Here is a 16,717-nt window from a genome sequence, read left to right as displayed (position 1 = left end):
ACTACATGACATTCTGGGAAAGGCACAACTCTGGAGACAGTAAAAAGATCATTGGTTGCCAGGGGTTAGGAGAGGGAGAAGGATGACTAGGCAGAGCACAGAGGATTTTTAGGCCAGCGAAACTATTCAGTATGATACGGCAGTGGTGGATACATATCATTATATATTTATTAGAGCTCACAGAATATACACCAAGAGTGAAACTTCATGTAGACTATGGACTCTGGGTGATAATGATGTGTCACTGTAGGTTCACTGATTGTAACAAACACTTCACTGTGGTGAGGGATGTTGATAGTGGGAGAGTCTAAACATGTGTGGGAGCGGGGGGATAGAGGAAGTCTCTGTACCTTTCTCTCAATTTTGTTGTGAACCTAAAATTTCTCTAAAAAAGTAAAGTCTTTAAAAAGAAAAATCAGTAATAGCTGAAAGAAGCCATGATGCCATAATCTTCATTTTGTAAAGTCCTTTCTTTAGCTAAAAAATAAAATTATCTTCACATCACCATGTATCTAAAATATCAATGTAGAGTTTTAGCTATGATTCCTCTTCTTTCCTGTAAAATAGAGATCATAATATCCTATCCCAATATACATACAAAGCTGGTTTAAAGATAATTTCTGAAAAAAAAAAAAAGTTTAAAAAACCACATTCTGCTACACAAATGTAAAACTTTGCTGATAGTAGGGACCAGGCATTTGGCAAAATATATTGCATATATGCATAATGCCTGGCAAATACTAAAGGTTCCATAAATATTTTTTGGATGAATGAGTAAATCAAGAGAAGAGTGAACAAAGATTTTATTACAATAGCTTGCCTTTGATCCTGCATCTTTTTTAAATGGGTCAACTGAACCACAGAGTGGGAGAGGTAAATAGCTTACTATGAACCCACTAGAACCATCTGTTCAAACAACTTACATACATCCTACTACTGGAGAATTTTTAGCACTGTTTTTAAGCTTTTATATACAGAGTACAAATATTGATGACTACTATCTTGGCTTGCTATACCTGATCATATCTACTTTGGTAGATTTTAATTTTAAAAAAGCAAATTATAAGAGACTGAAAGCCTGGTATTTAATACATGCTGGACAAGTGAGCAATAAACAGTTGCAAAGTTTCCTGGGGGCTATTTTGCTCTGTCTCATCATCAGGAAGCTAAAACATATGCTGGATGTTAGCCTGGGTGGACACAGTGTGTCCTATTTATTCAAGGTTTCCTTTGAAGCCACAATTTATAAGTTTTGTTTCTTAGGGGTACATGTCAAACTTCATTTAGCATTAGTTGGTATCCAGATACACTGAATAGCAAAAAGGCAGCATTTGGGGGCAAAAAAAAAATATGCCTGCTATATGAGCAATGATGTCAGTTTCATTTATGTAACTCACGGAAAACAAGAGGAGAAATACAACAGGAAATCTGACAGTAGGAAATCAAGATTAAAACTATTCATTTAATTTAGAAGTGTAAAATTGCATATGAACAAGGAAAAATATTAAAAGCAAATATGTTTTAAATCAATGTCTAAGAGGAAGGAATGTTTAGAGGAAGTTCTATTAAAATGTTATGATTTTTAATTCTTAAACTTCAAAGATTATACTTACCTGGAGCACATCCATATGTGCAATATTTTTCCCTTTTATCCTAAGAATGTTTGGCAAATTTTTCTATAAGAATCTTCAAATTTTAAATATACAAGGGGATGCTTGTGGAACTGATGCTTCACTTTGGAATATTTTCACAAAATATGATGATGGACTATAGCACATATAGCACATATAGAAATTTGATGGACTATAGCACATCCATGAAATTGACCCCCCACTAAACAAACAATATGGGAGTAATGTTTTGTACTTATAAATTATTTTGCATTTATTATAATAGTTCATTTAAATATCAAAACAGCCTGTGAATTAGGTGTCATAAGCCTAAATTTATAGATGTGGTAATGCAGAGTTCAAAGCGCAGTTAAGTTTGTAAACCTAAGTCATCTTCTTCCATATTGCTGATTGATTTAAAGACCCTACAATACTTTGGAAAGTAGCTTTCTAGTATGATTGCAATGCTTACAATTACAAAACAATTTATCATGCCATTTCAACATTATTTTTCTAAGATTCATCTGTGTTGCTTAGTTTACAGTGCATGCACTTTCAATGCTGTGTTTTACTCTATTATGTGAACAGACCATACATTATATATTCATTTTCCTCTTGATGGATATTTGCATTACTTTCCTTTTTGAAATTACACCCAGTGCTTCTATGAACTTTTTGTACATATATCCTGGTAGATACATGCAACAGTTCGCCTAAGGCATATACCTACTGATAAAATTACTAGATCACAAGGTACCCCCAACTTTTCTAGGCATGTCCAACTGCTCTACAAAATTTATATCAACTTATGTAACTATCATACAATACTTTCACAAAGTTTAAAAATAAAACCGAACAGCCGGGTGCGATAGCTCACGCCTGCAATCCCAGCACTTTGGGAGGCCGAGGCAGGAGGACTGCCTGAGCTCAGGTATTCGAAACCACCCTGGGCAACATGGTGAAACCCCACCTCTACTAAAATACAAAAAAATTAGCTGGGCATGGTGGCACATGCCTGTAATCCCAGCTACCCGGGAGGCCCAGGTGGGAGAATGGCTTGAGCCTGGGAGGCAGAGGTTGCAATAAGCCAAGATTGTGCCACTGGACTCCAGCTTGAGCGACAGAGTGAGACTCCCTCTCAAAATAATAAATAAATAAAAATAAAAATAATAAAAATAATTTTAAAAATAAATAAAACTGAACAATACATTACTTTAGAAATACATGTACATATGATAAGATTATTAAAAAGAAAGACCAGGAACCCTAATAATACAATTCAGCATAGCAGTTATTTCTAGGGCAGACGAGGAAATGAAATGGTGAATAGTCACAGTTGGCTTCAATGTTTTGGTAATATCCTAGTGATACGGACAGGAGGCAGGGAAATATTGTGTAGGAGAGGGCAGTTCCCAAGCAATGGCCCCATCCACAGGCCTGGGCCCATGGCCCTAAATGAGAACTTCACATCCCTGTTTTCCCACTTGAATGCTGTTTTTTCCAAAAACCACTCTGACCCACAACACCCCCCTCCTGTACCTATAAAAACCCCAAATTCCACTGGCAGAGGAGTGGAGTTGCATGGCAGAGAATGAGAGAAAAGAAGAGGCAGCTGGAAGGTTGGAAATGGGGGAGGTTATCTTCCCACTCCATCCCCTTTCCAGTTTCCCATCCCACTGAGGGCCACCTCCACCACTCAGTAAAACCGCTGCATTCACCATCCTCGAAGTCTGTATGACCTGATACTTCCCAGATGCTGGACAAGAACCTGGGTACCAAGAGGGCAAGGTGTAAAAGGCTGTCACCCTGACTCTCCACTGAGCTACTTAACACTTAGACATCTTGGATGGCAACTGCTAAAAGAGCATTAATCATAACACACCCCTAGATGCTGCCATGGGGCGAGAGCCCAAAGGCACTCACCCTGGCCCAGGCACCTGTTTGCCTGTGTGCTCCCCCTCCCACAAGGGGTTTGAGCACCCAGCCAGGTAATCGAGCCACACCCCTGTCACAAGTCCTATGAAGGGTCCAGGCAACTCTGCTATCTCACTAGGTTTTAAGTACAGTTGTGGATCCCACAATCTTAATGACTAAACTTACAACTTACATATGCGCTACATGTATTCGTTTATGTGTATCAATATTTACATAATTTTAAAACCTTGGTTGTACAATAATAAGGATACAAAAAGGGTTAGGAGCCCTGGAAATTGTTGGCAAATACAACTTTACATTATAAAATAAATGTATTAAGATGAAAAATTTTTTTAAATACACATATTTAATGCATCATGCCAATACTTCCTCTTATTCAACAGTTCTTTGTTTTTATGTTTTCAGCCACCTCAATTAAATTTCATAGAAATTAAACACTGGGAGATGAAGAAAGGGATTTGGTTATGTTTACTCTTCCAAAGCAATCTGTCCTTTCACTAAATACATCTATCTTGAAAACATTTAAATAGCCAATTATCAAAGAAATAAAATAATGACAAATTACTAGTGGGCCCCCCCAAAAAAATTAAATTGAGTATTCCAAAAGTAATATATCTCCAATATGTATATTTATAAATTACATAATTTACATACTATGGTTTTGTATATGAGTATATATCTCCAATATGTGTATTTATAAATTACATAATGTACACACTATGGTTTTTATATATTACAGACATTTGAACCATTTCAAATTTATAGGGAATTTAACTTTAAAAACATATCTAAGTAGAAGTTATAATGTGTTCTTCCCATACCCTAGTGGAAGGCTGTGTGCACCTCATGAGGCTCACACCCTTCACTTTGGAGATTACCACTCCAATTCACAAGAATTGCATTAAGCAGCAAGTAGCCCAAACTTGCTTAAAGGACTTGCTATTAATATTCTGTTTGTAAATCCACATTGTTCAGTTATCTATTCCATCTCTTTCTATTATTCTGAAGAAATTAATATCTGTCTGATTTAAAGTAGATAACACCCAATTCCTTCAACAACTCTGTTTACAAATAGTGTAAATGAGGATTAAAGGCACCATCTTAAGGTTTTACTTATGTTCCAGGAACTCAACGAAAAAACAAACAAAAGACCAAAAAAAATCACTTTTGTGATACTGGTAATTGATTTTTTTAGCTTTCCAAGTAGATAAAATCAACACCTTAAAAGACTTGTCTTTAACCCGGGCTTTCTTTTATTAAAGTGTACAATTGCAGGCGCATGCCTAGAGGAGTAATAGCTGGCTCCTAACAAAAGAGCCTGGATTCCACAATATGCCTTTTGCCAGAGGCATCGTTCCCCAAAGCATACAGCTAACTGCATCTCCTGCTGTACCTGTAACAATTTAATTGTATAAGTCAGCCTAGTCAAGCATCTCCAGCTCGTGACTGGGAGACATGAAATTCATTGTCATTATTGTCCCTGTCATTTTGGATCATTATATCCGGCTGCAGAATTTTCCTCACTTCAGTGCATTTTTACCTCCAGGAGCCAGGGATTATAGCTGAGGTTGGGGTGGGGGCAGGACCGTGAACTACATTTACCTCAGGGGAGCCAGAGATTAAATTGGCTTTGCTCTCTCACGAGCTGAATTCATCTATTTGTATGCTGTGAGTTTTAGGTTGGAATAAAAATGAATATTCTAGTGAAACCTGGGCTTTAATTCCCCCTTTGAAACATGGATGTAACCAACTTTTATTTACATTAGGAAAAGGCAATATAATTTCTTATAGTTGCTCTTTTCATATGTGCATAAGGAATGCTTAGAAGCATCATCGGATATGAAACGACAGACATCTCTGTCAATGTCTTGACTCTCAGAAAGGAGGAATTTAAAGCTGTAATTTTGTTCTTCAGTTTTATTTTACAATGGCTTAATGGAGGTATTTAATGGTTTTTAATATTTAATGATTTTTAATTATAGCTCATTTTCTGTGTACTAGATTGGATGACTGGAGTCTAACTAGAATAGCCACAAAGATCCACTATGGGAACAAATAGAGGGGAAAAAAAATAAGTCCCTGAGAAAACTGGCTACCCCTAACAGCTGGTTCACATCATCTCACAGCCTGTCAAGTCACCCAAGCATACCATGCCCTAAACACTTTCTTCTAACTTGAGAAAGTTGGCCTGGTCACCATCCTCTCTACTTGGTAACTCCCTTATCAGCAGTAACGGCCAGCTATGGGTTTCTACTAGGCAAGTTCGAAAATACTAGGACATGTCTCAGTCAGAAAACCAGTGAGTTGACTATATGATTACTCTAATAGACTATAAGAAGGAAATACAACTGCAGGAAAAACTGGTATGTCATTTACTATCCCAACTTTCATTTCATACGGATTTCACTGAGAAGTTTGAGATTCTGTCTGCATTTAAAAAGATGACAGTTATTCCTCCATACACGTGAATTTGTTTTTCAGTGGTTAACAATGAAATATGGCACAGATCATAATTACGCCACGTACAGAATAGTAACTATAATTACTACATCAAAATGTATGAAGGGCCAGACGAAGTGACTCATGCCTGTAATCCCAACACTTTGGGAGGCCAAGGTGGGAGGATCACTTGAGGCCAGGAGTTCAAGACCAGACTGTCTCTGCAAAAAATGAAAATTAAAAAATATATATAAAATGTTGGAGGGAAAAGTGCATGGAACTTATTACCTCTATGAACTTTTGTGGGAGAACAAACTCTGCCTTCATCATATGCAGTGGCCATCAAAATTTAATTAGGATGAACTGGGTTTATGAGAAATTAAATTTTTTATCTTTGTATATTTTGTACTTCAGAGGAAACACCTTACAGCCCTAACATCTCTGCACTGAAGATACCTTACAGATCTTCTCAGTGCCTGGTCCACATTAATAGAAACGTTTACTAGTTTGTCCCACTATATTTTCACACCATTATATTTCACTTTTCATTGGTGCTGAAGTAAGTATATAAGGTATTACTAATAAGAGTTTTTAGTTAGCAAAACTTCTTGCAGCATTAAAAGTTCATTTGATTATCTGGTCACAGTGGCTCACGTCTATAATTTCAACACTTTGGGAGGCCAAGGCGGGAGAATCCCTTGAGCTCAGGAGTTCAAGACTAGCCTAGGAAATGTAGCGAGACCTTGTCTCTATCAAAAGTAAAAAACAACTAGCCAGGCATAGTGGCACATGCTAACTATAATCCCAGTTACTTGGGAGACTGAGGCAGGAGGATTGCTTGAGCCCTGGAGATTAGAGGCTGCAGGAAGCTATGATCAGGCTACGGCATGCCAGCCTGGGTGACAGGGCAAGACTCTGTCTCAAAAAACTTAATTAAAATTAAAAGTTCATTTGATTACTTATGCCACTTTTTCATCAGATTCAAAATTCTCCCTTGGTGGGAGTTACAAAAATTATTTCTGTTTGCTTTAAAATGGCTAATTTTAATTGAATTTTATTGAATTTCACCTCAATACATTATTTTTAAAGTAAATTCAACATTATTTCAAGAAGCCTGAATGCAACTTGAAATCACTTCGGTGGCTGTTGTTACATTCTCATCATGGTGATTTATCAAGAAGAGTATGTATTTTCCTTGTTAAGAAAAGCTTATCTTATAAACTACAATGTTTAGACTTGGGTTTGCAATGATAAAACTTCACATTGAAATATTTTTCTCTCTGAAATACTTTAGTAGCAGGATGATACTGTAATAACGTTTTTCCAGTCAAAGGGAAAAAAGGCATTCATTCCTTTTGTTCAGCATGGATTTACTCATTTAATTCTTTTTTTTTTTTTTTTTTTTTTTTGAGATGGAGTCTCGCTCTGTCGCCCAGGCTGGAGTGCAGTGGCCAGATCTCAGCTCACTGCAAGCTCCGCCTCCCGAGTTCCCGCCATTCTCCTGCCTCAGCCTCCCGAGTAGCTGGGACCACAGGCGCCGCCACCTCGCCCGGCTAATTTTTTGTGTTTTTAGTAGAGACGGGTTTCGCCGTGTTAGCCAGGATGGTCTCGATCTCCTGACCTTGTGATCCGCCCGTCTCGGCCTCCCAAAGTGCTGGGATTACAGGCTTGAGCCACCGCGCCCGGCCTCATTTAATTCTTTTACCTACATGCTCCTCGTCATCTTATTTCCATGTCAATATTCAATTTGATCATCATACCATATTAGGTAAAACAAGAGTTGCCCCACATGTAAACATGTTGTAAAACCACAGAACTACACTGTTGCACATGCTTGTTTTGCCTCACCTCAAGTATAATATAGTTAGGCCTGTACCATTTTAGAACAAAGTAAAAAGACAAATTATTTATATCAAATGAGTAGAATATAATTATTTTTATTCCTTTGGCTCAAGACTTAATGATTTTATAACCGATTTCCAAAGAGCAATTTGAAAATATTTTAAATACTTTTTAAATTTTTCAGAAATTTTTGCTAAGCTCATAATTGCAATCTATAACAGGCTATAAAGATCAATTCTAGATTAAAAGATTCTTTTTCCTCATGATTCTAAGAGAATAATGTTTCTTCTGCCTTGTGTGACAAAGATTTCCCTTGGCTTCTTCATGTAGAATCAATAAGAATTTACAATTCACAATACCAAACCAATGTAAAACAGGATGTCACAAATTCAGACATGACATTCGCTAATATTTCTTTTCTTCTTTTTTTTTTGAAATAGGGTCTCATGCTGTCACCCAGGCTGGAGTGTAATGGCGGAATCTCAGCTCACTCTGGCCACCTCAGTCCTCCAAGTAGCTGGGACTATAAGTGCATGCCACCACACCTGGCTAATTTTTTGTATTTTTAGTAGAGATGAGGTTTCACCATGTTGGTCTCAAACTGGGCTCAAGTGATCTGGCTGCCTTGGCGTCCTAAAGTGCTAAGATTACAGGCATGAGCCAACATGCCCAGCCCACTAATATTTATTTTTACAAGATTCAGATATTGACAAGCTTATAAATAAAATTTGTTAGTACCCAATAGATCACAAAGCATAGAAAATGAGTAAGTATGTGAGAGGGTTTGTGCAGGAGGGATTAGTAATAAGATGGAAAGGCCACAAACATTTCCATGTCAGGATGGGCAGGATGCTATTTACAGAATGCCTTCTTACTCCTCCTGGACCAAAAACCTCTTTACTATAATCACCCAATAAACTACAATGGGTTAACATTAAGGGTCTGATGCAGAGAAAGCAAATTCACAGTTAAGGTTGTCCTTTAACATGTAGACTCAATCAAGGGCACCAAAAAAATAGTTAAGTGGCCCCCCTGTGGTGTTCAGATGCTGGGAAGCACTGCAAACTGTGAATTTTCTAGCTTTTAATGTTTGCCTAAGACCCTTAACATTTTTCTAATATTGTTGTCCCTAGGACATTTTCTTGAGTTTGGTTCACATATACTTTTTGCATTTATATATGAAAGCCTGACAGCTGAATTGGTTCAGAAATGTAACACTGGAAAGAAGAAAAAAACACAGGGATAGCCTTTGGGACATCCCATAGTATTCAGTATAAATATCAAAATATCCAGAAAAAAATAAAACAACAACAACAAATTCTTCTTACTAGGAGTTTAGATATCTAATACTAAACAGAAAAGATAATATAATGGGTGTTGGGGGCTCACTGAGATATAGAATCGAAGCTGTCCTCTGCATCACAAAATTTTTAGGACTTTTTGAACATGTATAATTATCTGTGTTCAGCTATTTCCTTATAAATGGACACCCTTGGACTATATTCCAATCTCACACACTTTAAAACTACTAGTAAAATTTTACAAATGGCTTTGCCTGTTTTGTTTTATATTGTTTTGTGGTCTATCTGGAGATATATTAAGTGCTCCTTCAAATAAAATGTACAAAATTATTGCACACATGCAAAAAAAAAAAAAAAGAATGAACATTGAACACATGGCAAATGGCCACTAGGTAATGTCACTATTAGAAAACATCTAACAACAATAAAATAAGCAATAAAAACTGAGAGCACAGTTTCACAGATGCAATGTTCATCTACCTTCATCATATAAATTATACATTCAAGAACTGTGTCCTGTGCAAAATACAAACATGTCAATTTCAGCCCACAGGGCATTTTTCCCCCTAGGTTTATAACCCCTTGAAAATAGAGGTTTCATCTAGAAAACCTAACATATCCTCAGCTGCTTTCAACATTATAATATATTCATAAGGCAAATATTCACTAGCAAACACATAACAAATTACATGGCATGAGGGTGGGGACCAAATTCATAATGATGAGAAATGGACCAAACCAACCATGAGACACAAAGTAGAAATCAAAGAAGAAAACAAATATGTAAAATAAACAATATTAAAGGTAAAACATTATGGTTAGTTTTTCAGCCACTGTTAGAGAAAATGGTTAATATGTGCATGCAAGTGCGTTTGTGTGTTGTGTAAGATTAGTATTTAAAGATGCAAAACTATCTCCTTAAGAATATACTATAAGGGTCATGAGTGAGAGAAAAGTATCTGTGAGGAAAAAAAATATCACATACCGTCATAGTAGACAATTGCTCCTACCAGTTTGTCCTTCTGGAGCATTGGGAAATGTTCAAGGGCTCTTGATTTGCTGAGGACATAACTGCTTTTCAGGCAATTGCTTCCTGCAACCAAATCATACAGCTTGATTCCTACCCAGTAGTAAGGTAACTGCCACCACCTACAGCATAAATAGAGGGGAAAGTTCTTTAGAAACAGAGTATAGCATTATAGAACATTACCTTACAGTACAAGACACCTTTCATTTAAGAAAAACAAAGCATACCTAGAAGTGGACTGCAAAAGAAACAGACTTATGCAACTGTTTTTGACACCAATCTAGCTGAAGTCTGTAAGTAAAATAAATCAATGAGATTTTTAAATGAATCTTCTCTGAGGCAGTTGTTCTCAACCTGGCTGAGTATTAGAATTCTCTGGGGAACATTAAAAATAAATACTGATGCCTAAACCTCATACATCCAGAAATTGATTTAACTAGACTAGGGTGGGGGCCTGGATGATGACAATGTGCACCCAGGATTAAGAAACACTGGTTCAGGAAGTCCTAAGCGATCTATGAGGAAGGATGAACAAAGTTATAAAAAATCTGTTTCCAGCCCCCTACAACACTAATGTGGTTAACAGAGTTACATAATCTACTTTTTCATACTACCTGAATTCCAATGTAAGGCAACTTCATGGATAGCTCTAACAACATTAGGAAAATTAAGTTTTATAATTTATAATCTGACCCTTCCTAACCAAATTTCAGCCTTGGTTAACTCAGACACGTAACATGACTCAAAATGGCTTGGGTTACAAGTGGGTATATGGTATGTTTACATTTTACAACAGGATACTTTAGCGGAGCCATTTACAGTCTGCACATGATCCTTTTATGTTCCTTAATGCAAATGCAGTTGCTCATCTATATACTCTCAGAAACTGGAGGAAGAAACTACTAATTACAAGTACAGAACACGACCTCCTTTGCCTTTAAAATCTAGAGATAGGCCAGTAGAGAGCAATTTAAGAAAAGCCATACTTTTAAATACAACAAAGGAAAATACTTGAAAAGGATTAAAGATTAGGACCAATTAAAACCAAATTATGAAATATGCATTGAGGGATTATTTCCATTAAAACTGTTGTTCTACTGACCGCAGAGAAGCAAATGCATACACGTGATATCAAAAGGCTTACTTGTAAACTGGAAGCATTATAGGCAATGGAGCTGATAAATGGGGAGCAATTTCTAGCAGGTTGGCACGCTCATGAAGGGCTTCTTTTACCATCCTATACTGAAAGGCAAAACAGAGAAAATTAGTTTGGCAGTAACAGATCATAATATTTTCAAATGGCAAATAGACACCCTGCCAACTGATTGATACACAGAAACCTCTACCTCTGAGTGAGGATAGCTGCCTCCTAATCAAATTTCTAATAATACATCATGCTGTCAACCTCAAAGATTTTTTAGAAACCTTAACTGTATTTGCATAGGAGAAAAACATGCTGTCAGAGTTCGCAGGTGTAAGATATTTTCCTGACTTGAGTTACAAGATTATTGTAGCCATTTATCTTGCATCCTCTGGATTGTCTCCCTTTCTCAGTTCCCCATATTATTTTTTCTGTGTAGGAGATAACAGATTGTTCAAGTTCATGCTAAAAGTTTCTGTCTTGCCTTCACGAAACCAAGCAATGATGCTACTTAACAGTTGCACAGTATTTTACAGATTATAAAAAGGCTTTGTCTTAACTGCTGTAGTCCTCATTATGCCTCTCTAAAAAGCCAGCAATGCTATTATAACACTAATTTTACAAATAAGATAACAGACTCATAGATTTTGAGTAAATAAGCCTGACCACATCACAAGTTAGCTGATTCTAAATCCTATGCTGTTTTCATTGCATCCATCATGATGCGAAGAGAATATAAGAAAAGGGGACAGATTCAAAACTGACTTATCAAGAAAAAAAACGAGACAGATTCAAAACTTGACAATGTCAAGCCAGTGCTGCTGTGTTTTTCACGTACAAAAAGAGATAGGAAGTTCAGCTGATTTTTTTTACCCCTCTGGGAAATGTCATCTTCCACACTGCCTTGGCAGTTTTCAAATGGTGGCAGGCTGGACACAATAAAGTGTGACATAAGAAAAGCATGACTCAGATCATCTTTTCCTTCAGAATATGTCAGTGACAATATGAGCGTATGACTGCAGTTGTAGTTAAGAGGATCGATTTCGCACTCCCCCTGCATTACAACATAGCTCCCCTGAAAGTGCTTGCAAAGTAGCAATTTGGTAGCCACTGGCAAAAATCCAATCACAATTGTTTAAAAGGCAACACATCCAAAAGTGATTTTGTAAATCTGCTACTTCAACATGCCTGTGAAGAAAAAGCCCCTGATTACCCATAAACATAATACTACAGGAAAGAACTGACACACCTCTCCTGAAAGATATTCCAGCAGAATATACTAAATAGGTATTTCCAACAGGAAGAAATGCTAAAAGCCGTTAAAAAAAAAAAAAAAGAAAAAAGAAAAAAGAAAAAAACCTGATTTAATTGGGTAGAAAAAAGCATTGTTGCAATTTTTGTTTAACAACCAGCATACACAATTACCTGCTCAATATCCAACTTCATGATGGCCTTCTGAAGATATCTCACACCACCATGGATCAATTTAGTGCTTCTGCTGCTGGTCCCTGATGAGAAATCATCTCTTTCTACAAGCGCTGTTTTTAGTCCTGTGTAACCAGAAAACCAAATTAACTTCTTAAATTACACAATTTGTATGTAATTCATTAAAGGCACTTCTCCAGGGTAGAGACAATCACAAGAAAAATTACTCCGAACATGGGTAAATTTGTATTCAAAGTGCAGTACACTGTCTATATTATAATGAAGAGATTTTAGGCTCTTCCTGGGGGAAAAGTCAAGCCAGAACTAGAAGCATATTAAGCTGTGAATGAATCACAACTAGAAAATATTACAGTGCAATTTCATGGCAGTAACATACTCCGGTGCACTTAGAAGGTTAAAAGAGAGACCGGCACCCAACTCTACCCATGTAGAGTTAACTGAATGCTGTTGCAAAGCCTTCTAATCGTTCATCTCTCACTACAAGAGTCCAGACCTGTCGCAGCCCCTCATCTCTGATCTACTCTAATGCACGCATCATGAATAAATCTAGACAAGACTTCCTTCTATGTGTTGACTTCTGTTGAGAAATGTGTCTGGAGTGGTATTATGGTAGATATACAATGGGGAAAGAGATCCAAGATATCGAAACAAAGAAAGAACAAAAGAAAAGAATGAAAAAACGAAAGAAAGAAAGAAAAGAATAGGTTCTGATATTGAGGTGTTTATAGTCTAATTTAAAACCTTTGAACATGACAATATTTTAGAATTACAAAGAAATACAAGCCAGTAAAAATGAACACAGTGCAGAGTAACCATGAGTAAAAAATATATTCTTGCCAGGTGTGGTGGCTCATGCCTGTAATCCCAGCACTTTGAGAGGCTGAGGCAGGCAGATCACTTGAGGTCAGGAGTTCAAGACCAACCTGGCCAACATGGTAAAAACCCTGTCTCTACTAAAAATACAAAAAATTAGCTGGGCATGGTGGCTTGTGCTTGCAATCCCAGCTACTCGGGAGGCTAAGGCAGGAGAATCACTTGAACCCAGGAGGCAGAGGTTACAGTGAGCCAAGATAGTGCCACTGCACTCCAGCGTGGGTGACAGGGTGAGACGCCATCTCAGAAAAAAAAAAGAAAAGAAAAGAAGAAAAAGAACATATTCTTGATAAGGAAAGGCTGAGCAAAGGTAGCTCAGTTGTAGCAGTTGCCCATTCCCCCTTTACTTGAGGGCTGTTATAGATCTCTTAGGGGTAAGTAATTCTGTTTTGCTGCAGAGACACCGTGCCTTTTCAGGAGTGGAGATGACCATCAGCACTACAAGTGTCACACAGGAGTTGAGAGATGAAAGTCAGTAACCCAAAAGACCCAAAGTATACATCGACACCAAGCCATGAGGAATTTTCATGGCCTGGAAGACTCTTGGAGGATGAGAGAATGTCATAGAATCCAATTACAATGAGAATACGTAACTAGAGCAGTTTGGACTCACAAAGTTCATTTAGGAGAACCTGCACATGTATTCAATTCAAAGCCACTTATTACATTTAATACCAAAGGGTCATTTTTATAACTTTTAACAGTTTAAATATCGTACCCAAATGTCATCATAAAATCAGGGCAATTCCCTTGACTCAAAAGGACAAAATATTTAGAAGGTATGGAGAGAAAAGTAGAGAACTTTGATTCAAGGGCAAAAACTGTTAATGCCTTAACTACCTAGAAAAATAACAAAAAAATTACAGGTATCACAGCCCCAGGTCACTCCTTTTAAGTATATATGCCAGAGAAAGAGCTGTAAAATTCTCAACTATTAAAACCCTAGCAATGCCTAGCAAATTTAGTACTGAATATGCTAAAAACACAGAAAAATATTAGTACATATTTTTAAGAATATTGAGAGCCAAAATCCTGATATTAGAAGTTAATTAGGCATGGACTAGGCTGTCAGGTAGCTCCCTGCTCAAAGAAAAGCAAGTAAACAAAGTGCAGCAGTTTAATAGAGGCCAAGTTTGAAAATCCAGAAGATTCTCATCATACTCCAGGTTAGAAGGTAAATTCAGGATATAAACCCAGAAAAATGAAATTTGCAAATCTCTTAAGAATGCACTATCTCAGTGAGCTATATCACCTTTTCTTAGTAAGTCCAACACAGAGTTCTTCTTCTAGCACTAAAATAGACCATTTTTTCTTCAGCTGAAGATCAGACGAGGGAGTTGACTTTCAAATGATATTTAAGAGCCAGATTATTTAAAATATACCTCTCTTTAAACCCTGGAATCACTGTCATGGCATCAAGATGCCCACACCATGCGAGGCAGGGAAGCAAGGTTGAGAGAGGACAAGCAGCCTCCCCCACGGCCCACAGCTTCCTCACCTGGGCCTATCCTTAGGGATACCTACCCTAAGGTATCCTACAGGCTATGGTAGACAGACTACTTAGACAGTCTCCAGTAATCCCAACTGCCTAGTATGTCACCCCCTGCCCTGGAGTGTGGGCTAGACTAGCACTCTTCTTCTAATGAGCAGGTGACCTGCCACTACTATAATTAGGTCATTAAAGACTAGGAAATGCTCTCTCTCTTTCCAGTATTCTGTCTTGCCCTCCTGCTTGCTTGCTCTGGTGAAGCAAGCTGTCATGTTGTGAGTTCAGGAACAAAGGGAGGCTCCTGGTCAACAGGTGGTGAAGAACAGAGACCTCAGTCCAACAACCATGTGAGTTACTAGAAAGCACTGTCCACTATGAGAGATGCAGAGCCATAGTACCCAGCTAAGGCTCACCCAGATTCCCGACCCACTGAAACTGGCTGATGATAACTCTTGTTTTACGCCACCAAATTTTGGGCTTAGTTTTGTAGTGACACAATTCCCTGTGTGAAAATTAACTATAGCCAAGATGGGAGAGATGGGAGTTTACCTTGTACCTGGGGATGGAGTCGTCAGAAAAGAAGAGTCTACAGAGAAGTATGTGTTCAGGGTGGGTGGACTGAAGAAAGGGAAAGATCATTGACGAAGCCCAGCTTAAGACAGAGAAGGCAAACGCTTGATGTGGCCTAGCTTATCCAGGGGCTGCTTGTCACTCAGGGGCTGGAGTGCAGGTACAAAGAATGGGCAAGGCAGATCTCAGAGGGCTCTTCTCACACATTCGAGTATTTGGATCTTGCCCTGTTAGCCACTGTTTTTCACAAGTAAGTAATATCCGGATCTCCTCAAAAGGAAAATGCCTCTGAGAACAGAGCTATGTGTCCTGGATCACTTTAAGAAACAAATGTTTCATCAGAAAAAAACAAGATGTGGCCAGGTGTGAGTGGCTCATATCTTTAATCCCAGCACTTTGGAGGCCAAGGCGGGAGGATGATCACTTGAGCCCAGGAGTTCGAGACCAGCCTAGACATCATGACAAAACCCTGTATCAACCAAAAAATACAAAAATTAGCCGGGCATGGTGGCATGTGCCTGTATTCACAGCTACTCGGGAGGCTGAGGTGGGAGAATCGCTTGAGCCCAAAAGACAGAAGTTGCAGTGAGCCAAGATTGCACTGCTGCACTTCAGCCTGAATGACAGAATGAGACCTTGTCTCAAAAAAAAGGAAGGAAGGAAGGAAGGAAGGAAGGAAGGAAGGAAGGAAGGAAGGAAGGAAGGAAGGAAGGAAGGAAGGAAAGAAAGAAAAGAAAAAGAAAAAGAAAAAATGGCTGGGCACAGTAGTTCATGACTATAATCCCAGCACTTTGGGAGGCCAAGGTGGGAGGATCACTTGAGGTCAGGAGTTCAAGATCAGCCTGATCAACCTGGCAAAACCCCATCTCTACTTAAAAATATATATACACGAAAATTAGTTAGGTGCAGTGGCGCATGCCTGTAATCCCAGCTGCTCAGGAGGCTGAGGCAGGAGAATCACTTGAACCCAGGAGGCGGAGGTTGCAGTGAGCCGAGATCGCACCATTGCAATCCAGCCTAGGCAACAGAGTGAGAATCCGTCTC

General features: G+C 38.1%; 1 protein-coding gene across 9 annotated transcripts in view; it reads right to left on the bottom strand.

Annotated features, from left to right (window-relative positions):
* Window positions 1-16,717, bottom strand: part of GPD2 (glycerol-3-phosphate dehydrogenase 2) — a 149,452-nt gene that overhangs the window by 60,428 nt on the left and 72,307 nt on the right. For all 9 annotated transcript variants that reach the window (XM_077956157.1, XM_015110135.3, XM_077956159.1 and 6 more), the window contains 3 exon segments: window positions 12,721-12,845; window positions 11,299-11,396; window positions 10,113-10,276 (listed from right to left, as the gene is read on the bottom strand). In XM_077956157.1, the coding sequence (XP_077812283.1) occupies window positions 10,113-10,276; window positions 11,299-11,396; window positions 12,721-12,845 (387 nt within the window).

This window comes from Macaca mulatta, chromosome 12 (assembly GCF_049350105.2).
Source record: "Macaca mulatta isolate MMU2019108-1 chromosome 12, T2T-MMU8v2.0, whole genome shotgun sequence".
NCBI lineage: Eukaryota > Metazoa > Chordata > Mammalia > Primates > Cercopithecidae > Macaca > Macaca mulatta.
Note: the sequence above shows the minus strand (reverse complement) of the source record. Positions and strands in the feature narration are given on the sequence as shown.